The sequence below is a fragment of the Ostrinia nubilalis genome, chromosome 6 (genome assembly GCF_963855985.1).
Source record: "Ostrinia nubilalis chromosome 6, ilOstNubi1.1, whole genome shotgun sequence".
Taxonomy (NCBI): Eukaryota; Metazoa; Arthropoda; class Insecta; order Lepidoptera; family Crambidae; genus Ostrinia; species Ostrinia nubilalis.
The window spans coordinates 10,915,024-10,942,698 of NC_087093.1; the positions used below are offsets into that span (position 1 = coordinate 10,915,024).

The window sequence follows — 27,675 nt, forward strand, 5'->3', positions numbered from 1 at the left end:
TTTTGCTATTTTACTGCTTAGTAGAACCCTAAAAGGTATCCTTTAGGTAAGATTTTGTTCCTGGAAAATTCACGAATTTTCCACTATTCTATGTTTTTGGAATGCCATAATTGTAAAGAACTGTTAGCTCACCATTGTCCTTTGATATTCATATCCCCTGAAATAAGTTAAGATTTTATTTGTCTTATTTGAGTTTGACCCAAACTTAGTAAATAACAGCTTACCATCGTAAGCGTTACTCTTAGTAACAAGCTGTGCTCAGTGTTAAGCTTGTGCTTTCCTTAACTTAAAACCTTTGTTTATCACCTGTCATCAGCTTTGCACTGGATAAGTCGATCCTTAACTTCAAACTCCTTCCATCCATGTTCTTTTGAATAATTTCGTTGCGGGTCGGGTGGTTTTAGTATTTATTCTGCCGGGATGAACTTGACCTTCATTGGTTTCCTCCATTGGGATCCTGACTCCAGCAGGCTATGTAAATCCTGACTGCATAATATGTAGCATTTTTATGCAGAACAAGGCAGATAATTGAACAGTCCTAAACTATAGAGAATCTTTCAAGTCTAAGGCTGAGTTGCACCATCTTATTTTAACCGTAACAATAACAATAACCGATGCTTTTTGTATGGAGTTTGACAGATTTTTGTCGTTTCTCAAAGTTTAAAGTAAGATGGTGCACCTCAGCCTAAATAGAGTTTGTGGCCAAGGAGCCTTCCATGTGCAGGTTAAGTGGATCGTCTTAAACGGCAGTAACGTGCTACTATGTCCGCAGCTCCAGACCGGGCCGACCTCCGAAGCGTGCCTCCGGCGTGGGTCTCTCGCTGGCAGCCACGCAGTTCCCTGGACATCCCTTCAAGAAACACCGGCTGGAGAACGGCGAGTACTCGCCCTATGAGAACGGACACATGAGTGGTAAGTCCTTTAGTTATGGCGCAAGTACTATGCGGGAAAATGATCGAGACGTGTAAACACGCATTTCGGTTAGTTTCGCCGTGCGTCGCCCATACTTCGGTGTGAGGGCTCGCGCTTCGTCTCGGTCAATTTCCCGCATATGTACTTGCACCATTAAAGTTAATGTTGTGTGAATAGGGAAGCTTTCTTTCGAAAGGATTTTGGAAGATGCCAATGTTCAGCAGTGGACGTCCTGCGGCTGAAAAGTTGATGATGATGTGATGATGAATCAGTTGTGAAACTTACCTTCCAAACTGAGGCCAAGTTTAAGGTTGCGATTTTCCGATTTTAGGCTCTTTTATATTTAATTTGCCATTTGTGAGTATGATTAAGCATAATTCATTCAATTAATCATTAATTGAATAAATGGCATTGTTTCTGTCACAATTTATTTAAAACACGGCCAACCAAAATAAAATATTTTAAGTAATTCATGAGGACAAGCTTTCAATTGCATACGATTTAAAATATTTGGAAGGATTAAAATGCTACAACCTTTAAACTTTAAACTTTCAGCTGTTAAAAGATATCTTCTGACGCGTAAAGTTTAGATATTTACATATTAAATGAATATGACATTCATGACATGAAAGGACACTTGTTTTTCATTTACTCAACACAAAAACCACGCAATCTCTATGATAATTTCGCGTTTAAGCAATTTGGATGGTGTGAAAAAAATTAATGAATTTATTTCCAAGTGTGATAATGACTAAATTACTTTATCATAAGCAACGTTATGGAATACTCGTAAGTAACATGAGTCGAGTAAGAAATTATTGTCACACCTTACGCAGAGCATTTCGATGTTAATTTAATGCATTATTTATACACGTTTGGATGAAATAATGGTACAATTCCGTCTTTGCATACGTGTTAGTTTTCAGTGAAGTACCTACATGAAATCAATTTGCCAATCATCAACCAATTTTATACGCATGGGTGTAATGTAAAATAATTGTTTATCGTCGCTTTCGATTGAGTAATTTTTATATTAGTGACCATTATTTCATCTCGTTTTTGTTAATATCTTTCAGCCGCAACCAATCGATTAGACATTAATTGAAGCGTTTGCGATAATGTAAGGCCAATTAATTTTCATGTAATCAATTTGTTTTGTCGGACATAAGTATTTTGTTCGTGTTAATTAGCGAATACGTATCTAATAAGCCATAAGGTTTTTCATGAATATTTTTCAACACTATGAGTGGTGGAATGGTATTCTATGGTGGAAAGGAAGATACTGGCCTTAGTTTGAATGAATATTTGAATATACAGACTATTTTAGGCAGATTGTGATATGAATATAAAACACTTACGTAAAAGGATTAGGTAGAGCTATTAAAATGAATGTCGAAGATGCTATTTTAAGGACCTACTCTCGCATTGTACATGCATGTAGGTGTACTAATGTTAATCGCGCTGTAATTAACACAACAGGCCGTGACACGAGATAACATGAAAATCGGGTTTATGAGCGCCCCAGATAAGCTCCGGATATGAATTCCCGTCTTCTCGGGTGGCATGCCTCCTCATTTCATATACAAATTACACAAATACAAAATTATCCCGGCACAAACGGAGAAAAGGGAATAAAGTGATTAAATAGAGCTCAGCACAAGACGGCTAGCAATCAATCATTTTTGTCGCTTACGGCTTTGTTGATTCTGTTGTTTTGCGTCCTTGTCGCTCGGGTGGCGTTTGCATGGCGTCTCTCTCTGGCCCGAAGTGTCGTGCAGACAAGGGAGCAATTACATTCGTGATGTTGCATAAGCGCCACTTGCTTATCGCGGCTGCCGCGTCCGACTTGAGTGTAGTTGGTACTTTTTCCCTAAATTTGCAATTCGAAACGCTCTCGTAAGTGAAAAAGGCGTAGGTTTGTTTTGACGCGATTGCTTTTTGTTTGCCGGAAAATGGACTCATTAAATTCTATAGTATTTTCAAATGTGGACTGCCTTTTCCGCACAAGGTCTATTGAGGGTTTTTCTATTCTAACCTACATGATAAAATAGTTTTCAAGACATTGTTGTAGAGCTAAATCTGATCTCTACATAGGACCTATAGCTTGGGACCTAATAGATTTTTTACCTGAAACAGAAAGAAAAATAGTGCAAATAGCTTAGCAAGGCTTAACCTTGATTATTTCATGCCCAGAGATAGCTGAGCATAGTAAGTATAAAGGCGCACCATATGCATGAAATAAATTCTGACGAATTACCAAATCTTTAAAACATTAAAACTATCTTCACCATAGATCTCTCCTTCCACCGACTCCATTCCAAGATTGTATTACACAGATAACAAACAAATCGACACGCAGACACAAAACAAATAGATTCCTCTCATTAAAGACTCTTGTCATTAGCTGTCTAGCGCGTGCGCACGTTATTGTGTTACGGACGTCTGTGCTTACTTGGTTTTAATTATTTTACAATTAGTGGAAGATGGATGGTCGGCCAGAGGATTGTTTTGAGATTTCAAATGTACGATCGATCTTGAGATGGGTAGATAATTTTGATTCGTTGCGGGCATGAACTTATTTGTTTGTATGAGGTAGAGATTGTAATAAATGGGATGTTAGCTCATTCGAATAGCGTGCGATTCTTTGGCTGATGATTGACTTCTTAAGTTGTAGATATCTATGAATATGTAAGATGACTTACCATCAGGTGATCGCATAGTGTCTACTGTGTAACACCATCATTCCAAAATAAATTGATTTTGTTACTAGGTAAACTAAGTTCAAAACTTTGCTTCACGTATTTTGACCCTTCTGTAAATTAGGTACCTAAAAATAATTAATACGAGTATCTTCCTACCTGCTGCACATAACCTTAACAAATATTAATATCCCAGCCTAATGTTTCCAGATTAAAACAACAATCAGTACATCCAAATTCACATTAAAGCCATTCTAATTAAATTCGTGCACGTATCAAGTTGCTCCGTATCCGTACAGCTCCAGAGTTAAGCCAATAATATTTTGACGAGTCGTTGACAGTGGTTTACAGTTGATGAAACAGTCGCACGCATACAGACAGAAATCCCAGCCACAGTTGAAATAGAACAGCCACTACAGCCGGGCGAGCGAGTGCCGGGCGTGCTTCGTCTTAACACGGAAAATTCATCCATGGCCTAAAATACCTGAGCCAAAATGAAATTATCAAAAAACATAAATTAAGGCTGTTAATTGCTTCTAATTATCCTTGTAACTAATTAACTTTAGTAGATTCATAATTCATTGTTTAGTTTTTTTGACGTCAATAAAGCGAGATTAATTTAATATTCGAAACTTTTAATAAATTTGTATTCTCTACTGAAATGCCGGTGGCCTAAGGACATTTGACATTATGTTGTGGCTGTGTTTTTTGCGTTGCGCCCGCAAGTGAGTCACACATCGGTCTGTGCTAATCTACACGTCACCGTCTCTGTTTGAGTGAGGAGGCGGGTGGCCCATTTTCACCCCGTGAAATAATAGGATACGAAAACATCGGAGGCAGAACATAATCCTCCTACGAAGGTTGAACGGAATGGAAATACGAATATGAAATGCGTAAGGGACGTGTGGGCCCACGTGCCCACGGAAGGGTTACCGATGTTTATCTTTAGACGGTAAATCAAAATCCCATCAAAAACAATACTTGTCAAAAAAACCAAGTCTCGCAACTCAGTTGTTCTACGGTAAAAAGTTGTGAGATCCATGTAATACCAAGTCCAGGCCAGGAAATCTTTAACGTTTTACATAAATTATTGACTTGGCCATCGCACTAAATAATTTAATTTACACGTGTTTTCATGCGATGGCCAAGTCAATATATTTATGTAAAACGTTAAAGATTTCCTGGCCTGGACTTGGTATTACATGGATCTCACAACTTTTTACCGTAGAACAACTGAGTTGCGAGACTTGGTTTTTTTGACAAGTATTGTTTTTGATGGGATCTCATTTCTTTTTGTATTTTGTAGACAGCAGTTATGTATCTAGAAAACTGGACCGAAATTGAAAAATTTTACTCGACTTGGCGGTTGCACTACCGTGCCCCCAAATCTCATTTCTTTTTGTATTTTGTAGACAGCAGTTACGTATCTAGAAAACTGGACCGAAATTGAAAAATTTTACTCGACTTGGCGGTTGCACTACCGTGCCCCCAAATATTTTAGTTTTTCCTTGATTCATACACCAAACACTACTTATATTCCAAATTTGAAGCTTCTAGGTCTGCTAGAAGTGCCTTAGAATTTTGATGATCGGTGAGTCAGTGAGTCAGTGAGTCAGTGAGTCAGTGAGTCAGTGAGTCAGTGAGTCAGTCAGTGAGTGACAAAATTAAGTAACTTTGACCCGTTATAATTCTTAAACTACTGGTTCAAATTGAATGAAATTTTAAATATACCCTGTCTTTACAATGCCTGCATAGCTAATGAAAATTCAGCCTTCTAGTTTTATCCACAACGAAGTTACAGGCGGTCGAAAATGGCCTGAATTGCTTCGAGAAAAGGATGGTACGGCCGTGCCACTTTTTTGCTCGACTTGGTGGGGGCACTGCCGTGCCCCCAGATCGATGCTCATTCCGCCTTGCGCCTTAGATTTTTGATTAATATGACTCGTAATGCGATATCTTGAATTTGCATAGTATGAATAAATTAATTCAACTTAACGGCGCTTGTACTTAGCCTGTAGAAGGTGCTTTGTTGTGTTCAATACTTCAATGTACAATCACGGAATGAAAAGGTTCGTCAGTTTTCAAATTGATTCCTTCAACGAATCGCGAGCACATATTACCTTTTGAAACTGTTACAGAATGGGGATGTTGCCTGGGTCAAAAAGCAAGAGTTTTAATTAGTCCGTCAGTTAACTTATCAAAAAATACTCTACACGTATTTTTCACTTTTTAAAACTAATGAAAATTTAAAGAGATAAAGCGCCCCAAAGTTCATAAGAAGAGGCCCGTGACGTCAACGCTTGCTTAAAAATGCCGCACGTTGTGACGTCGTGCGCAACTTCAACGCACCATAACTATGTAATTATTTGTTAGATTGACAAATAAAAATATACGTGTCCAATATTTTTTGATATTAAACATTACGGACTAAAAAAATTTTTTTAGGCAACTAGCCTATAATCTCGAGTTAGAGAAAATAATCTTTAAATGTTCGTCAGTAAAGTTCAAAATTATTCAGATCAAAGTTGTTTGACGATTTAACTTGTCAAGAAGATTATTATGATTGATAAACTAAAACCTTCTTGTTGGTTCAACCTGCCCTTATCTATTAAATAAAAAAACTACATTTTGAAACATTGCACTGATGAGATAGAAAAATAAACAAGCAAAACCTTATTTGTAAGCAACCGTCATATTTATTTAAATGTTAGCAGCACTGTTTCTTGCACGGTTATGTTGGCAGGTTTGACTCTTACAGTACCTAGTGCAAGCGAAAACCGACATTAAGGTGACGAACCTTTTCATTCCGCGACTGTACATAATTATTGCGAATTGACAAAGGAACTTTTGACTATAATAATAAATTGTACACCATACATACGTAACAAGAACAAAAAAGAATACAAGGGACAGTACAATTATTATTTTCTTATATTTGATTTTCTTCGACTAAATGTTTTTCTACAAATACAAAACTTTTCTTCACTAAGATAGAGATTATTATTTCAATTTGAAATTACTCCCATAATCTCTTTTCCTTAAATTTTCTTTAGATCCAATAAAAAATGCTCTAAACGCGAAATCTTGACAAACATTATCTTTGGCGTTTACAACAATGTATTGAAAGCATTTAAATTTAAAATGCTCATCAATAAAAATAGCTCAATGGACGTAGTTATTCATAACAATTTCTTTTTATTGAAGTGACACTATGATTTGTATGTGTGTACCTAATTAAATTTATATGACTATTTATGTCATTAATTGAATTTATCGCCATTTAATCAAATTAATTACTATATCAATATAGACTATAAGTTTTATTGATATTATTAGCGTAATCAATTCAAAGATGTATGTTATTCTATTTTTAGGAGGCATTTATAACGCCCGTATTCACAAACATTACTATGAGGTCTCACAGTGCGCGTGGGCGCACAGGGTGACACACGTACCAATCACAGAGCTCTATTCAACGCTATGCATTCGATTTGCTGCTTCACATAAGCAAGCATCGTTTGTGAATACGGGCGTTATACTACTTAGTTAGATAGAGTATTTTAAGATTTTCTTTTCTTTTCGAACCATATAAAGTTACATCAAAGTTGAAGACAAACCGTGTCATTCCAAAATTAGTTCCTACCAAAGTGACGTAACCGTTTCTATTTACGGCAACCCTAATATCGGGAGAATGGTATGAAAATGACGTGTTGATAATAATTAAAGGTTCGCAGTGTCGCGAGTCGGCCGCCAGGGGGCGAAACGTACAGACATCAGACTATACATTTTTATTGCAAACTCAACCGTATTACAACTGTGTAAGACTCTACAGTGTTAAGCTTGGTATGCCGGCGTCTTTACGCAACGTATCTCGGATGAAGCTTTACATTCTGATTGAATCTGCAACTGAAATTAAGTAAGGATTTGCCTGTTTGTGTTGGGGTGAGACGGATCAGCCTATTACGTCTTGTATCCTCGCTTGATCGCATTGTTAACACGCTCGTAAAGGTTTTGTTGTCAAATTTACACAATTTGATTAACAAAGGTAACACTTTCTAAAAGAACCGTACCAATTTTGGGCGTGGATTTTTGGGATTACTAAGTACCCTATGCACTCAGAGTGAGATAATATCTAGAGTACCTTATAAGAGTCCTTGTAGGTACTTAAGTGAAAAAATAAAGTCACGCTATGCCATTCATGGTCAGTTTAACTCATCCATTGACTATCTGACAGGTTAAAAAAAGTTTGGGAATTTCTGCTCTATACACACAGTGAATTAATAAAAAGTTCCTTTCAACTCATGCAAGTACTGCTAACAAGCAATATTTCCTTCCAGTATTCTATCACACTTCTTTCACCGGAAACTTAATTCAGATTATCGATCAAAGAAGTGCAAAGCGGTAATTCATATCATTCATTAGTTAGTTAGTCACGTCTTGTTCCTACTGTATACATTTGCAAACCCGATGAGTTCTGCATAATATTGGAACCCCCGGCAGATACACTCACAATTAAAAGCTTGATGCTAACAGTTCATTATCCATCTCAGCCACTTTTGCATTGAATAACGCTTTAACCATTTATCGCGCTGCAAAAACGAGTGAATGCTGCACAATCACTGAATCGAAAGTTTAATTGTTTTTTATTTCAGACTGCGCATACGCAAAAACGGTCGATAAACACCGTTCAAGTCGGCAATCATAGCAATTTCTTGCTAGCTCCGGCCGCGTTTACAATTTTAATGGTTAAAACATCAACTGGCAATTGCTGGCAATCAAACAAATTGCTCGCTGCTCTTATAAGGAAATCGCAATAGTAAACGTGGTGGCAACAATAATTAAACGCCGAAGCGGCGCGGAACGCTTAAAATCTTTTTACAGTGTAGCGGGCCATGTAAGTATTTTAGATGCGGAATTTTCACGCCACTACGGTAATGAGCATTCTAACTCTAGCGCTGCTCTACATCCACGACGAGGCCTACAGCGACATCTATTGACGGCATTGGCAATTTATAATTATAGAGCTCCTTAAACTTTTCTCAAACAACATATCCGCTATGCTGTCCGAGAACAGGAAAGCAGTCTGTAATGTAGTGTTATAATTTTCCATAGATTTTTATAAAAAAGTATTTAACAGCTCATTACTGACTTCAGAATAAAAAAAACTGTGCCTTTTTGCAGAATAACTTAGATGTAAATACAAAAAAGTATTTATAATAAATTCATTATGAATATTTGGTTTTGTAATAAAAGGAATTCTCGTAAAACGAATTGACATAAATATGTTTATTTATTTATTTATGTAGACATACATTTAATTGATCTGTTCTACGATTCACTCACCTGTTTTTAATTGAAGCGTGTTACATTATTGCAACCCGCATAACTCTTGCTTTTAATTGTCTATGGGCTATCTACGGTTTTTGCAGTCAGAGGCGTTTGATACAGTTTACCGCTTGTAACTTTTATAGAGCGTTATTCTTTTTAATGGAGTGCGCAGTTGCATAAATTGGCTGATGTCAAGACTGCACTTCAACTTTATTATTTCCAAGTAAACGTATTTTTTGTTTTCCTATTCTTAAAATCGAGCAACACTCTTTGAAATGTTGTATAATTGTAAAGAGGTGGATTATCTGTTCATAATTTAAAATAAGGATTTTTTTTTTAGTTTTGCATAATATGTCCATGTAATGCCATTGGAATTTCTGGTAACCATTCGAAATCTTCCACAAAAAAGAGGGGGTAAAATATGATGTCTAAGATAGGTTAAAAATAGTTATACACTAATAGAATTCCAATTTTATACAAATTCCACAACCTGTTACAAACCCGGTTTTCCAACTTAACGTACTTAGTGCTCAATTGAATCTATCTACAAAATAATTTAAAACTGCTATCATTTCGCCCATCTTGACACATAAATAAAGTACACCCCATTATCGACAGCATATTAACGTGGGGTCTAAAGGAGTTCAGAGTAATTAAGTAAATGTAACAAACCTCCAGCTGCGCGTACGTCGAATGACAATCGCTTATTATCATCGATAAAAGAATGGATATCGATTATCAATTATCTACTGGGATATTGTTTTGTATAATCAGCTAATTGGATTAATGGTATAAAAGCTCGTTTGCATCGCAGGTCAAAAGTACTGGCGTCTTAGTAAATTACCTTTATTGTCGTTAGATAGGTTTCTCAAAGTATTTCTGTAGCTCTTAGATACTTTTTTAATTTTTAGTCGTTGACTGTTTAGAGTCCAAAGTAGGTACAGTTTATTGATTATTCTCTTAAACGAAGCATGTGTACAAGTTAATATTGTAAGCCCACACACTGTAAAAATGAAAGTACCACAAATTAACATGGTGTCTAAAAAAGGCAGAACATAATACTAACATGACAGAAAAGCTGTTAACACAATAACATAAATAAAGTTCTTTTACCGTTACGTTATGAGTAACTGACATCGGGCGGCAATTAAAATTGCAACAAATTGTTTCAGTCCTAGCTGCCGAAGAGGCCGAGCACATGTTGAGTGTCTACAATCATATTATTAGCAATAAGCATGATTGACTTTTTACCGAACCTTCCCAGTGGGTAATAAACTTTCTTGCCTGTCTTAACATCAGTGGACTGTTTCCATACACGCATTAGCCTCTAAGTACTAATTCCCATCGTTTTGCATGGCGTGCGAGGCGACATTCAGTTTTAAATTAGTGTTTTGTTACCCATTTATAACAGAACTTACACCTTTGACGCATCAAGATCCATTCATTTGCTTTTTACCCCGAGAAATGTGGGTATTTCTATAACTAGTAATGCGCGTACGTCTCTGTCTGTTACATTCTTTACTTGTTAAATGGGTATGCAGTTAAACGCTCGACTTTATCTTTACATTGTAATTTAATTAAAGGGTGCGAACTACGTTGCATTCTTAATTAGTTAATTATAATTATTAAGAGTATCTAATGACAAAAGCGGAGGTTTGTTTTGTTACAAATGGCTTGTTTTGTTTTAAATGTAATTCAGTGCACACAATTATAATTTTAAATAATCATTTTGACAGCTGAATTAAATAAACAAAAGATAAATTGTGCAGTCATTTTTCTTTTCAAGCTGTCAGCAGCGCACGATTGTACTAGCGGCGTCATCATTGCCTATGCAAGATGTCAGCGAGTCGCACTGCGTGTGCACTTTTGATTTATCAGCCATTTATCGACAGGTTGATTCGATACCGCTTGCGGCATCCTTACACTGAATCGAATTTTCGTTCGAGTCGACTTGAAGCAAAATTACAGGTTGCTTTTTTCCGTAACTTCGTTCGTTAGTTATCAAACTGACGACAAGTAATAACCCCTATTAACCCATCCAAGGAACAACATGTCGAGACCGCGATGATTAATTTGACAATTATTAAAAATGACAATTTATTCCCTACATTCAAAATGAGCGTTTATTAATATGCTACCGGTAATAGTTTTCAAACGTTGACTTGACATACAGCAGTTTTATGTTTTCGATTTTCTTTTTATTTTCATCTCGAAACCGAACTTATTAACCGGTCATAAAACTTATTAGGTTAATTATAATTATGATTGTTTTCTATTTTTTGTCCTTTAACGTAATTTGATGTGATTAACATAAAAACTTATACGAGGCATTATCTCAATAAGTTCATGTACACATCTGCCTAGAAACGGACTGTTATCTCTATAAAAGGGGTAGTATTTATAATCAATAATTTCTCTATCTGGTTAAAATGTATCATTTTTATCGAGTTACACGTCTTTTATGTTGTACGTTATAAGTGTACCTATACTCTGAGTTTGAAAGGTAGCAGCTGCTCAAACCACTGACAGATAATCTCTCTTTTGTGCGATGTTATTAATAAAAATATGCTGTAATATAGTAACTTGGATAGTTAACTTAACAATGGAAACGCTTCTTTTATATTTTTACAGATGACTTGATTTTTATTGAACGCGTCCTAATCGGCGAATATGTGAATACCGCGCCATATCAATGTAGAGCCACGACTTTCTTAGTTTGTTAAGCCTTATGCTCTTGGTAACATGACTTAAAATGTTTCTTTTTTGTTGCTGCTATACAAATTTTCTGTCTGCTACATTTTATTCTTAAGTTTTAATGGAATTAATAAAAAAACTTTTCTTCATGATTTCATTAAATCACTCCCTAAATCATCTTAAAGATCCGCTTGTGCAATAATAAGCCCCATACATTCTCCATATAACACGTCGTTATCCCGTTGTAGGTGTGTTTATTCTGAACCGTATCCCGGTCATTTACGAGTAATTAAGTCTGACCCTCTTTCATTGAGGGAGAAGTTTTATTTGCCCGGAATAGGCCCGGATAACCGCTGAACTCGCGCCTGGTGTGTCGCTAAGATACGATAACTTAACCTTGATTAAGGGCTAGTTTTTTGATCCGTATTTAACTCAATGGTTAACATTGCTTGCTTGATTTATCATCAAACTGCGTTTATTAAACAGTGGCACTACAGACAATTATTACAAAACACACCACATTGGCCTTTTGCCCGGTTTTTAACCGCTAGTTTATGCATTTTGTTTGTATAGAGCCATTATAGTAACACAATTTTACTATTAAGGTTAATTTCGTATTGGTCCTTGATTAAGTGCGAATTTCACTGTTGATCGCCGTTAATTTAGTGCTTTATAACCATCGCAGTTTTTTTCTGGTAATTACATCATAACGTAATCAATAAGGTGGACAAGCTTCATTTGACTTGAAAGTCTTTTACACGTGAAAGATTTAAGCTAATTATTATAATTAATTGCAACCTGTTTTATAGTTGCAACATTTTATTTTCTAAAAACATATTTTTTAATCTTTTTGAAATCAGGAAAAGTCCAAGCCATTATCCAGGTTATGTGTGTCGAATTCATAACGTTACATTGTCTAGAAACATAGACTTAATGAGCTTCAAATAATTAACAGCAACGCAATTGCGTTAGTGTTATCAATATTGAAACTTGGTAATTGAAAACCAATTAACGAACACTTTTTTCTGTCGCACTAAATCAAGTCACGCACGCGTTACTTTGTTGACGAATTTACTTTTTTGGAAATATATCAGGCGATGTTAAATTAATAGTAGCTTTAATGTTTAACACGGACATACGTTTTATGGGTCTTGGATCCCACGTCGACTATAACTCTCAAATTGTGTCCGTAAGTGAGGGCGGCGGATTAGCGTGAGCTACGGCAAATATTTTATTACAGTCCAAATCTCGAGCCCTCAACGTTTTATTGTTCATAAGGCTTGTCCGAGCCAAATGAAAGAGTTTATGGCGGAGACGTAAGTCTGCCGGTGTTGCCACTGCGGGGTTTCACACTAAATCCGGACTTAAGTTTGAGGTATTACATTTATTCGGTTTAGTGTTGAGATAGTAATTAAAGCTAAAGGTTGAAGTGTTATTTTAGGTTGAAGGGGCAGAATTTTAATGTAAACTTAGGACATTCATTTCTATATTTACAATTTAAAAAATGGTTTATTCTTAATTAACACAACAAATACAATTCGACAATTCGTAAATCAAAGAAACTAAGACAATACTTAGATATTTTTGAGTCGAGTTAGTAGATTGAACACGAAAAGCTGGCAACACCGATCCGTCTTGTTGACTCAAGTTATTGACCGTCCGCACTTTGCCGGCGATTGTGTATTACTGTTATTGGTTGTACTCGGCGCGTGACTTGTGTCGATGATTGTACCAGTTACGCCATAGACCCATAGACACTATTTTCGTTAGTGTTTGAAGAGCAGTAGGCAATCAGGGTAACTGCCGTCACAAAACGGACTGTGGGGTTTTGTCTATTGTTGTTGGATATCTGTGTCAAACATTGACAATGCTCTATCTTTTCAGTTTTGTTTATGAAAGTACTTAATTGCAAGATATACACTTACAAAAAAAACCAATTGATTAATTTGGACCGTTATCACCCTAAAATCAACTATCACCTGTTCAGACAAAATGAACTAAGCGCCAAACCAGCCACGTCGCTGGCACTTAGCTTATTTCACGATATCCATTACCTTGTTTGTTTGTTCCAATTGGCACAACGGAGACTCCGTGTTGTTACAATGTAGAAAAATAAAGGTAATAAATTGTCTGTCCAAATATAATTATCAGTGGAGCCACGCCAACTGCCACTCTTAACATGTTCGAAGCGACAACTTTAAAAGCGATTTATGTTCAAAACTGTGGTCCGTTATTTTAGCCAATCGTATATGCCATTGGTATACTGACCGTACAATTATGTATTTATTGTAAACGCTACGATTGCCGGCTGGCTGTAATTTGCTTTTAATTCGCCCTCTTTCGTATCATTTTCGAAATTCTTCGTTTTGCCGGCCGTTGGAGATTTGTCGGATTTCGCACTGTACCTCTGTGGAGACATAAATCAAAGATTTTTTACTGATTCATATCTAGCTGCATAGTTCCTCTATTTATTTTAATGTTTTATTAAAGTTAAATTAATTATATATTTTTTGCAATGTCAATGTTGATTGTTATTATTGACATTACGCGTTAGTTTTTGTTTTTAATATTAATGCAATTTATTATTTTTGGTGATAATGTATTTTTTTTTATTTTACGTTTCCAAGCTAATGAGAGTTACAACTTGGAACTGTGTCAATAATTTAATTTAAAATCATCTTCATATTTTATCACTTTAGAAATGGATTTACTTCTATTTGATTTAAAAACCAATCGAATTGTGGTCCTCACTCATTTTATTTATCAACGCGTCTACTCCACTCATCGCTCTGTTCGTGGAGAGTGAATACTCGCAACTTTTATTGACTTGCAAACTTGAAGATATTTAAATGCTTAGTTAGAACATTTTTGTTGCGGATTCAATTTCAACAAATGTCGGCAGTTTTAGCATTCGATTGTGAGTTGTTGAGAAAAAAGTTAATTGACCAGTGCCAACTTATTATATGTCAGTGAGTGTTACTGAAGTGTTCGTGAGAGACTGGGAGATACTCCTTTGATGGGGCGACAAGGAAAGATACAAAGTCAGTCACGGAGCTCGTTCTTCTCCTTTACAGCCAATCATTTATGACTTGCTCGCTCGTCATTTTGTAATCCGTCCGTAATAAAACTCAATGGTTATTATGTCTGTGCCATTATCCCCGTACCTGCAAATGCACGTCCTTTGTTACAATTTACGATATCAACCATTTTACAACTAAGCGATGCTTCTGGCGTTTTCATATAAAAAATCAAAACAAATACCGAAACCATCAAACACCTTTTTTAATGTACCGGTCCTTTGCCGGTATGATTGCTTTTATCCCAACCTTCTTTAAACACATAAGTGATATAATTGGGGTCCCGATTCTATCGATTCTAATTCGAAATAATGGCCGTAATTTGGTACGATCATTTGCCGAGGACAGTCGATATTCGATCAATAAATCGATGAAAATCGTTATAATGGCTCTTCGAAATCGACGTTTCATTTCTTTAAATGCCTGATCAGTGGATTCCCCTAATAATAGTCATAATGTTAAACGATGAACATTCTTATCCGTTATGAGCCCACATTTTGTATTCCCCGTTTTAGGATTTTTTTTTTGTTAGCACAGCAATTTTCTGGTTTTTGTGTGCAATTTTATTGAAGGGAGTATTTTTATAAACATGAAAATTAGGTTTTGTTGATGATGATTTGGCTTTTATAAGTGTGATAGTTATAATTTTGAATTAATCGCGACCACTAGAACACTTTCTTGATTCCCTTCGTACCTTTTTAACAACATCTAATACCTTGACCGCAGTCCTAATCTGAAAGAGATGGGGCATTATCTGTTGCGCTTGTAAGAAGGAGAAAGGTAGCGAGGGTTGTTTCAACCGCAGGTTATTACGAGATTTAACACGTATTTAGTTAATTAGTAAGTGCGGTTGGCCGGTGTAGCCGAAGGGTTCCGTTTTACGTGCAGGGATTTGTAAATATGCTTTTCGGTTTAGTGACCTAATTGTGGTTTTTGAGCCCTTTATAAATATTCCCATTTAGGTAGTTGACCCCAAATGTCTTGAGCCCTGACCTTTCTTTCCTTGGTTGTAATTTCATCAATGTCTTTTCTCTTTTTCAAATAACTGGTGTGTTATTTTCAATGTAACTTCATGATACTAGCTAAAATAACGGACGTAAATCATACAACCAATTACAAAGGTATGCGTAATTGTTTAGGGAACTAGCGTGCAAAAAGGTAGTTCAATAATTTCACACTCAGCTTTGTGACTTACTGCTAACACCAATCCCTTCTGGGTTTTATGGACTACATTCGGATTAGGGATAATTTACAACCGTGTCCGACAGTGCTATGGAACTATTACATAACACCGAATCGCAATCTCCATGAAATAGATAGCGATTATGAGACCGATAGAGACTATTCGAAGTCGCAATATATTTCAAAATAAAAACAATTGTTCATAAAAAGAATTTGTGTCAAAAAAAGATAGAGGTGGAAGAAAAAATCTAACTTCATAAGATTAATAACTTTCTTTAAAAGTAACTTTTTTTTATAATAGACAAAAGAAATCGCCAGAAACAAAAGAATGTCGTTGGAACGTTACATGTCATAGAGATTGCAATAGATAAAATTACCAATAGTAGAGCAACTCAAGTCCGAACAAAATAGTTGGGCAACACAACTATTTTGAATAATTAATTATAATAAATACGAGTTTGAAATGTGTATGGCTGAGGAGATAACGGGGCGGTTAGCTGTGTAAATACACCCTGGCAATTAATTCAGGGTCCATTGGTCATAATGTTTGTTTGCTCAGTTCGTGGTACCGAATGTTGGGGTAAACAGTTTTTACGCGGTTATAGCTTAGGCGTATTCAGATTTAAAAACAACAAATATAACTTTTGTTTTATTTTTAGTTATAAATCAATAGAACTTAGCTTACCTTTTTGAAAGTTGCAACCCAGATCGCCTAAGTCGAGTCTATAATAATAATTACTTAGTTACTATTTGTTATTAAAATTCTTCAAAACTATACTCATACTCGTACCTAACTAATTATGATTTCAAATTTTCTGGAATCGATCAATTTATTCATCGAAATGCTTTTCGTGTGTAAACAGGATCAAACGAGGCGTGCTTGCGACCGACGACACATGCATTCTCGGCGATAATTAAAATTTCCCATCAAACACCGCTCATACCTGCCCCTAATCGCGGAACAAAGCAACACATAATATTTAATATTCAGCAATCCCGAAATCCTCTGTAAAACGCTGCCACAATGGAAAAGGGTACTCCTTTAACGGTCCAACCGTTAATTCGTGTTTAATTCGACACCTTGTTAATTGTTTCGCCGGTCCGTTTGGTGACCTCACCGGGCGGGGCCCACCCGGCACCTCGGCCCCCCGCGGGGGCCATTTTAAGAATATTTGCCCAACACCCCTCCATGTTTACTTGGGTTGTTTGTGGTACCCAGAAAACAATAGTCTCGAAATTCATTGCTCATTTTATTATTGTTTATACACCGTTTTACGGGCGATTCGATTATTGGAACGTGTAATTAAATGATAATACTGGGCATTAATTGGATTTTACCTGAACGCTACTCTTGAGTGCTCGATATTTATCGAAGATTTTGGAAATTCAAATTAGAAATGGAGTTCCTGTTTTGAATTTTATTATTTGTCTCACAAAATCTGTATCGGAAATCCTATTAGTTTGAAAATAACTTCGCCTTTACATCAATAAATAGAAAAATTACGTAGAATGTGACGTATTTTCTTTAAATGTAGAGGACATTTTCCGGAACTATTTTCTCTATGAATTTTTATTTTAATGAACCGATAAATTCTTTTAGTTCTTGAAAACGGCAATATTCCAGATTGTCTTACGCTGCATTATTAACCGCTGGCCATGTATAAATTATCAGCTAAAGGTCAATTTCTATTCCAGAAATGGCTCGCATGGAGAAGTCGCCGCTGTTAGCCAACGGGTACAATGCCCCCCCGACCCACCTGGGGCCCATGGGCTTCATGCACCAGCACGCGCTGATGTCCCCCGGCATGCCCCACCCGGGGGTCCCCCGGCCCGACGGCTCCATCATCAAGGGGCAGCCTATGCATAATATGGAGGCTCTGGCGAGGTAAGATGTAATTATTACATAGGTCAATACGACAATGTTCTTTAAGACTGAAGTTTAGTTCTGTGTCTTTGGTCAATAAGGGGTACCTACTGTGGTCAATACTGATTGATTGCTCTATGAAACTTTATTTTTTCGTTCTATGAAATAAAAATGGGTACTGCTCTCAATATTGTGGATGCTAAGACATAATTAGGTACCTAGTTAGAGGTTGTTGATTTGGCAAGCGTGAAATCCAAAGCGATTGTTTAAGACTAATACCTATTATGATAATAAATTATGAACCTATGATCGCGATTTTCCAATTCAAGCATGTTTTCAGGAGGTAGCAAATTACACAACTGTGCCAGACCAAATGGCATATTTACGTTTTATTCTATAGATAGAAATATTATAACCAAAACCTTTTTTCAAGCATTCCAATTCAAATTCTTTTCAAGTCAAGTTATTACATAACTACTTACTGGCTTATGAATGAATATTTATGATCCTGAATGGCAGGATTCAGTTTACACTGACAGAGGAAGTTTTTGGCAACGTTATTATTACAAATTAGCGATCAACGGACTAATCAAATAATGTTAATAGCGGATTTCTAACGCTGAAAGCCTCTAATTTGTCTATTCGTTTTCCAGTTAGTTAACCCCGCGTGTGAGTACATAATTTAATCCGTGATCAGTGACCATGGAAAGGAAATTGCTTATAAGTAACTAATGTAATAATCTTTATCAAAACAATGCGATCTAATTCACCATCACGATAACCCGGCGGCATAATATTTTTTTTATATCTCTTGTAGGTTTTTTAAAAGAAAGTCAATGTATTAAAAATATTCAAAAGCATTTCTTTTACTTTGATTACAAAATTAAATAATATTTCATAATTATACATACCTTGTTAGCAATGAATTATGAAATACAAAAAAGTTACAAAATTATAAAAACAGAAATAGATTTATGTAACGGTTTACTTGTTAAAATTTTACTAGAAATAACTTGTATTATAATTACTGTTGTAAGACGAAAATATTTTAATCTGAGGTTTATAATTTCTGCAAGATTTCTTCTTCTATAAACATAATGTCTGCAATCTTACACATCTAAGGCTGAGTTGCACCACCTAACTTTGACCGTAACTATGCGGATAACTAGTGTTTTTTGTATGGAGTTTGACAGATTTTTGACGATTGTCAAAGTTAAAGTAAGATTGTGCAACCCAGCCTAAGTTTATTTTTAAGCAAAGTACAAAAAATATTAAATTATCGTCAATAATTCGGTAACAGCAACACCATTTTAAAATTAATACAGGGGAGAGCTATCTAAAGAAACTTTTAACCCATTTCAATTATATTGATCATCTGCTAACACGCGGCTAATTAGCAAGTTACACAACACTAGTTTAATTTATGCCGATGACGTCACCCTACTTCACTAAAAGAAACCCCCAAGCAGGTCACAAGTTGAGCAGGTTAAACGTCTGCCACGTAATCCTGTTAGAAAAGTACAAACACTGAGTGCCCCCACTTCCGTCCGAAGACCCACAATGCTCACTTCACTTACCTACTGTCTTACTGTCACTTCACTAATACCCACGTAGATAATATCGATATAGCTTTTGCTACACGATATGCTTTATCGATTATGACGTAAAGTCGTGCTAGCCATGTGGAGTTGCTTCGAAACATTTAGGCTTCCTTAACGTTCCGACGTGAGTCTAATTTTAGAAATCAGACGGTAATAAGTCTTAATTAATGTAAAGACACAAAATGTCACAGAATATAAAAACAAAGCCGCTCAAAATAATTAAAAATGAGTTTCTACCCGTCCACAGATCTCGAAGGAAAGTTTAATGAAAAACAAAGAGCTAAAGTAATCGAGAAACAATTTCAACGATCACGCATGAGTTGTTACAGCACAAATATAAGTGATTGTTTTTAAAACATAATTAATTTCTTCGACCCCTCGCTCAACCTAACGGAACATTTAATATTGAGTGCTCATAATTATTCCTTTACCATTTAAACCCTTTTTAATTTGAGAACTTTCTGTTCAAATACTTCACAACAATTATTGTTTGTTGCAGTTCTTTTGTCTTTGGGATCGATGTTCAAAGTGAATAGACTTATTAAAAGTGTATAAGTATCACGAATGGGCTTGTTTTCTTTTCTTGGTTATTCTGTTTATTTAGTTCACACATCCATTTTCTGTATTCTTTCTTTATTTCATTCATTTTATTTTCTTTGTCTGCAGATCTGGTATTTGGGAGAATTGTAGAGCAGCGTACGAGGACATCGTAAAGCATCTCGAAAGGTAAGAGACTGACTTACCTAGCACAGAGATAATCAGCGAAACGATCTAATTGATCAGATAAAATTAAGTTAGTAACATGAAATAATAATTGACAAACAGTTTCATCATTTGATTTTCGTGTCTACTTATTGTTTGTTTTCCTTTAATTCCTTAATTTTGATATTTTTTCTCATCTCTCATTATCTTTAGGTACTTCGATTTGTATTTTTCGTAAATGTTTTATTTATTAGTATATTACATTTACAACTAGAATTTAAAGGTTTAAATTCACCTTTAAATTCTAGTTTTTGATGTAATATACATACTTATGTCAGCAAATTAAGTCCCTTTAGAACATTTTTCTTCATATAAAACGACGATTTCGTAAGTACTACCTTATTAAGATTAACAATTTCGTTTAGTTCGTTAACGTTGACACTCGTAAACTGGGATCAAAAGAAAAAGGTGCATACGAAATAAATTGGACATAATCCGAATGGTTCATTACGGGAATTAAAAAATCGGTTTAATTTAAACGGACGCGGGGCCCAGATATCACCGGAGGGGCTGAAATTAGAGGAGACAATTAGATCCTGGATCGGGTGTATTTTTAACAAATGACTGCGCGGCTTGCGGGTGCGAACGATTCATCAAACTCATTCAGGGGCTAATCTGGACGCGAGGAAAAAGTGGCTCTCATGTAAATTGGACCGATTCAAGGGCCAATGGGGGAAAGCGCTTTTCTTTCCTTGTTTAATGGATGGTGATTGATCGGCGGTACGGTTCGAACGATACGCGGTTTTGATTTCGTTTTGAAGTGTATAAGATTTAATGTATCGAGCTGCGCTGGCTCATTAGGAACGGATACCGCTTGAGTTTGACAGCGATCAGTTATGTTGATCGGTAACTTTTCGTTACACAAAAGTCGTTTTAAAAGGAAATGTTTACCTTTGTAATTCAAAATTAATGCTTCTAAAAATTACAAGAGTATGACGCATTAATTCGATCGACAACAATATCACGTTCCAAAAAAGTAAACAAAGCTCCTAAAGCTTTAATCCTATAATTTCGCAGGTTACACAGATACAGAAATGCCCTAAACCCTATTAAGTCGGACATCAGAAAATAAAATACTCGTAGAATAAAGGTCCGGGGAGTGTGGGGTAGAATTACAGTCGGACGGCGAGGCATGTACCGATGTGTCACTGTCAGCCGGCGATCGCTCGCTGCGCCGGATTAGACTCGTTTTTAAAGAAATTACCCCGTAATACCCGAATCCTGCCGCTTTGCCGTAAGCGGCACAGAGCCCTGACGGAACTAATTATCAAATTAGCGTAATTCTACACAACATTCTTACAAATACGTTATACAAACGCAAAATTACTTCTTCAACAAGATAAATAACTGTACATCACGCAAATCAAAGAAATATAGGTACACACGTATTTTTTGCAACGACTGCTGAAGTCATTTACAACAATGTATTTGACAATTATACGAATGGCAGCACTTAACTTTTGTTCAATAATTTGTTAACGTTAATTTGAAGTGATTATCAAAAATATCGTGTCTATTTTTCATTGTGAAGTCCACTAAACGTAGAGTTAAATGTTATGTTTGCTTGAACTGTGGAACTAATGATCCGATTTTTTAAATCTGTAATTTAGAGAAAGTTAGACTATAAGTTTACCAAAACTACATAAGGTAAGTATCCTAATGATGTACGGTTAAGTATTGCCTTTTTAAACGTGAGCAATAAGAGTTCATAAGCGTAAAAGTAGAGTTTAAGCGAGCGGTATTGAGTCACATTAAAACTTGACATCAGAATTTGGTTTCCATTTTGGTGGTTAATCCTCATGAAAATCTTGTTATTTAAACATAATAATCTCTAAGAAGTTACAATATTCTCAAATTATGCGAATTTTTTTTCCGAAGTAGCAAAATTGCATCTTGAACAAAACTACGATTGGGCCAACTGGAATGACGTGAATGAAAACAAACATCGCTGTATTGTTTTGTTTCGCAACAGTCGTGATCTCCAGATTAATAGTGGCAGGTAACCGAGTTAAATCATATTAATTGTCCTTGTCTGAGTGGTTCCTTGCTCTGCATTATCTTGCTTCGTTAACGCATGCGCCCGACCGGTCTCAATGCTAAGTCCAATTAATTGACGGGATTATCACTGATTTAATATAATTTGTACTGTTTGTTTGTTTTCTCTCGCACTCTCTGCTGTTTCACTTATAATGTACTTTAAAGGGATGATCTTGCTTAATTGTATTGGTTAAATCTGTAATGGTTTTGTGATTAATTTGGAATGACAAGGGTAAACATTATTAGAGAAACGGCTCTGGGATTAGAATATTATTGTAGAGTTCTTGTGATAGTTTGTGTGCTCTTATTAGGCATTCTGTTACATTATTGCATAGTTGATTTAAGCTATTAATTAGTTTATACATAAGTCCTACTTAATTGTCAATCTGGAAGTATCTAGAAATGTTATAGTTTTATTTTTTAGGTCAAAACACTTCAAGTTAAAAAAATAAATTATAAAATCCTCAGTTTCATGTTAGATGGAAGAATCTTCAATTAAAAAAAAAAGGAATTACAAATAGGATCTAACACTAAAACAACAAGTCACAAATAACAACAGCTGGAGAGTTATGCAAAATATCTACCACCATTGACTCAATTAAGTCTAAAAAACAGCCGTTCCAAACCCTCAGCGCCCTAACACCAATTCGCCGGCAGATAAATCGTCGAGATCAATGTATTCGTCCGGTTTAATTCCGTTTCGGATCGAATTAGCGCGATTAATCGCGAGCGACTAAGCCGGAGCGGCCCGGCACACATCGCTGTGACGGCGCCGTTTGTCATCCCTCCCAAAGATCGCCCTGCTGGCCATCGAGCGGACACTGGAGCTGGCATAGTGCGTATTGTTACAAAAAAAGCCGATCCTTTTCAATAATTAATAATTTAGCCTTAAATTAGCACTAGTACTTACTCGTAATCCATGAGCTAGCAGATTACAGTTATCTAATGACTCTTATAAGACTTGTAAATATCTGAGTGAGTGATCAGATAGTTGTCTCAGATCGTGCCTATTAGAAAAATACAGTACGAGTATTCAGTTTCATTTCGGAACGAATTAGCGCGATTAATCGCGAGTCGGAGCGGCCCGGCACACATCGCTATGACGGCGCCGTTTGTCATCCCTCCCAAAGATAGCTCTGTTGGCCATCAAGCTGATACTGGATCCGACATAACGCACAATTTTACATAAAAATAATATGCAGTGAATTTCACCAATCAGTAATCTAGCTCCAATGTAGTTGTAGAGTTAGCATTATGAGCGAGCACAGATTTACAGATGGTGAATTGGTGATACCAATTACTATAAAATATCTCAATGAGTAGATAAATCGTTGTCAAAAGTAGTTCTCATCATACTACTAATAGTATTTAGTTTAATTTCGGATCGAATTATCGCGATTAATCGCGAACCGGAGCGGCCCGGCACACATCGCTGTGACGGCGCCGTTTGTCATCCCTCGCTGCCAAAGATAGCCCTGCTGCTGGCCATCGAGTGGATACTGGAGATGGCATTGTCTATGCTTTGAAAAACAAATAATAGGCAGCTAATTCTTACACCAATCAGTAATCTAGCTCCAATGTAGAGCGAACACTACGAGCGGGTGCAAATGGTGAATTGGTGATACTAATAATATAAAATATCTCCATGAGTTAATAGGTAGTGGTCTCATATCGTGCCTATTACATAAACACAGTAATTTAATTTCCAAATGTTCTAAATACCTAACAAATAACAGTCACAGCACTGTATTGACCATTATGTGGTCATTGACGACAGGAGAATCCATAGCGTCTTTTTAACCGACTTCAAAAAAAGGAGAAGGTTCTCAATTCGAGTGTATATTTTAGCCCAATCTGCAGCTCAAGTTTCCGCAGTATTCGCACCATTCTCAGAGTTACCGTTTATACCCTTACTTTATATGGTTGGGCTCATATTATTATGTTGAACTCGACTTGAAACATCTTCGTTTGTATCTTCAAGTTAATTGAAAGAGAATTTGTAATACGTTTTATCGGCGAGTCTAGATGATACAGCGCCAAGAACCGCGACGGCAACATTTGCGTGATTGAATCCTCCACCATTAATTTCAGCGAAGATCAAACGGAGACCGAGGGTGATATTTATCAAGGATATTGCGAATTATTTTAATCAAATCAAATTCCCTTCGTTGTAAACAAATGCTTTTGATTAATGAGACGCGCGACAGAGCCGCGCAGCCGTTGCGATAAAACACCCGAGGAAAAGGCAAAATTAATGGTCATAAAATGAACTGTTGTATCCGAAAGATAAAGATGCTGAATGCTTTGAATCTTAAGTGATTTTTCTTTCGTATTTTGAGGGATGGCGCGAGGATCGCATCTGGTGACTGTGTACATTTGTTCTGAGAATTAGCAGGGAGCAATTTCAAATTCGCGCGATTAGTGCATAACTTCGGAGATGTTTAGATTGTCATCGCGCGGAATCATTAATAACGAGTTTTGATTTTCAGCGGGCTAATATGCACAGGGCGCGTGGAGGGGGCGAGTCATCCTCCGGATGCCTCTGCGTTCGTCACCGATGCGGTGCTTCAGGAATTCCAGCCAGCTCTTTGTGTCGTTGCTTTTATAGGGACAACTATTCGGTTAGTTCTGTTGGCGAACCAAATTATGCAATTCATTGCTTTGATGTCGCAATCATTCTTCCTGAAACAGATTCCGATAATTTTGCTACATTTTCCTACTATTCAAATCAATAAACGAAGGTTTGCATTTTCAACCTTATGTTCTTCCTACCTCTTGCTCTATGTGAAATATGCTCCAAAGACGGTGGTATGAAAATTTAAACTGTTCGTGGCGTCGCATGGCGTCAAAGCAAGTTGCAGAGTCTGCCCGTATTAATCTAGATCTGGCGCCTGACAGCACAAGTCAAATTTCTCATCAAAAATAAGAATTAATGGGGAGCAGCATTAATCATCGCCGCAAACGGCACGGTGTCTGTATCCCATTATTTTGCGTTACTAATGATATGTACACGCCGATAAGGGATGTTTAGACGCGAATTTCCAGTCACCTCCCTCGATTGGAAAGGTTTAAGTGAAAACAGAGGTAAAGTTACACACAAAGGCCTCCCTATTTCTTTGCCGAGTAGGTATATTGCAACTGAGTAGATTATTGATCACCATTCTGTCAGCGGATTAGCATGTTATTTAAAATGTGTCATGGCAATGAAAAAATATGGGTCTAGCATTAACGGCGCTTTGTTTTGTCATAATAAATTCAGTTGTTAGGCAGAAATAGAGCCCCTGTCTAGAACAGATCTACAAGTTGCGGGCTGACATTAGAACAGCTGGTTATGCTAATTGCAATGTTGTTTTATGCGGCGGCGCGCGCCCCGCGCTCGGAATACATTAATTATGCTATCTTTCCGGAATGACGCAAGGGATTTTTAACAGTCATTGTTGTTTCGAGTTTTATTCTTTCCGGATTTTATAAATAAAAATGTATTATAAGAACGTTATGTAGGCAGGGGCATAACAAGTGTTAATTGGAAATGTCATAAGGAGGCTTAATGAGCTGTGAAAATAGACTTAAAACGAGAACTAACGTAGACACCTACGTAGGTGTGGCGGGACCACTCACCCGCCGATCAATTAATTATGCGCCTTCACTCAATAATTTTTAATAAGTTTGTAGCACTAATCACTTCCTCTGCTAAAGGCGTGACCGTTCTATTTGTAGGCAACACTGTCACTGACAGAAGATGTCACTTTTGCGTTAATTATGCGGCAGCCTCATTTCTTCGCGCCCTATTAGTACGCATCAATCAATGTTGCCAATACCTATTTTTTACCCCGCGACTCGAGTGTTTTTTCCCTTGCTCCGTTTTTGTTTACGGAGATTTTTTAAGTGAGGAATAATTTGATGAGGTCCGCCACCCGACTGTGTTGGATGCGAGCGATGCTCATTTGTCATCGTCTTGTCATTTCTGCGTTTCTTTCGAACAGTTGAATTGCTAAAGTAATTATGTAAGTTTTTAGTCGATTTTTTCCATTTGACACTCTCGCACATCTTTTATATTGATCTACTGATTCTCAATTTATTATTGATCGAGCTATAAATAAAGGTGTCCGCGTGTAGTAATGATGACAAGGTTTTTGTTCCTTTACTTTGTCATTAACATTGTAATCGGTTAATGCTAATGGTTTTATTTCGAGTTTCCATTTCTGTCCCTGTTTCATGAGCTATTAGCCATCTTGCTCGGTTATTTCTTTATTTGTCTTTATAGAATATTAATGTTTACAATGACTCGATAAAGTAATGTTGATAGCTTTCCGTTTTACATCCATGTTTAACAAATGACAGTCGGCGCAAAAACTATGAATACGAAATAAACGTGTCATGGTAATTCCGACATCGATGGGGTAAATCAAATATGTGAATCCACAGATCAAAAGAATTCATTACAATGTGTAAATCAGGATTTGCATGTGCCGCATGAATATGCATCCCGAACGCCTGGGTTTGAACATCCTGTGCTGCGTTTGGACGCCGTGTTGTAAGTAATTAGTCTAACACTTTTTGAGACTGGTCTAGTCTTTTTAATTCTTCTTTTAGAGGTTTATATCGGAAAAAAAAAGAACTGATAGACTCTATAATGGGCATATTAAGCTCTTTTATAACAATTCTATAATTGTTATAAAAGAGCTTAATATGCACAATATGCTACTGCAGATAGCTATATTTTTCGGCCATAATCTGATTGAAGGCGTATTAAACTAAATCTAAGTAAGTGTTATATTACAGGCATAAAAAAATCTAAGTGGTTTTCCACAAGTAACACTCCTGCTCTTTGACACATAGTTACTTGATGCTCTCCGAAGAATAATAATATGGTTAGTAGTAGGTATAACCTTGCAACCTTGCAAGTCGATTTTAAAATAATCAGAATTTAATTAAATAAAAAGATTTTATTAATTAAATGATACAAACGCATTGAGTACCTGATAAGTAGTTTAATTTGATGCAAGTGAACTGGGCAGTGTGAACAGATTCCTTCATGAAGCAATGCTGACTGGACATCAAACCGGACACTTGCCATTCCGTTCGCTTCCTGACCTTTTCCCGTTTTGTTATGCAAATCCCAGCTCCCAGGGGAATTACACAACGCGAATAAAAAGTATTCAACTGTTTACCCGCTGACTTCGCGTCGAGTGTGAGTTCGCATAAATCGCGAACGCGCTCCTCCCATGCAAACATTCGTCGGCGGATATTTTTTTCAAATGTGCACTTTTTACTTTAATTTGCTAAATATAAAGTGTCCGGGTGACTCATTTGTGATATGCTGTGGGTGTGACGAGCGAAATGCTGTGTCAAAGATACGCGCCAAAATCAAAAGCGACGTTCGCGTTGTGCCTTTTATGATGTGTTTGGTTTGATCTAAAGCACACCATTTCATGCTTCCAAAATTACATTAGTAAGTACTTAAATGTGTCATGGCGTAGTTAATTTCATACAGTATTTTATGCCCTAGTGTTCACTTT

General features: G+C 36.5%; 1 protein-coding gene across 4 annotated transcripts in view; it reads left to right on the forward strand.

Moving 5' to 3' along the window:
- LOC135072618 (dachshund homolog 2) overlaps positions 1–27,675 on the forward strand; it is a 160,341-nt gene that overhangs the window by 63,685 nt on the left and 68,981 nt on the right. For 3 of the 4 annotated variants that reach the window (XM_063966615.1, XM_063966616.1, XM_063966617.1), the window contains 3 exons: positions 773–912; positions 17,588–17,777; positions 20,024–20,083. In XM_063966615.1, the coding sequence (XP_063822685.1) occupies positions 773–912; positions 17,588–17,777; positions 20,024–20,083 (390 nt within the window). The remainder of the gene's footprint in view (positions 1–772; positions 913–17,587; positions 17,778–20,023; positions 20,084–27,675) is intronic. The other variant, XM_063966618.1, reaches the window with a different exon arrangement.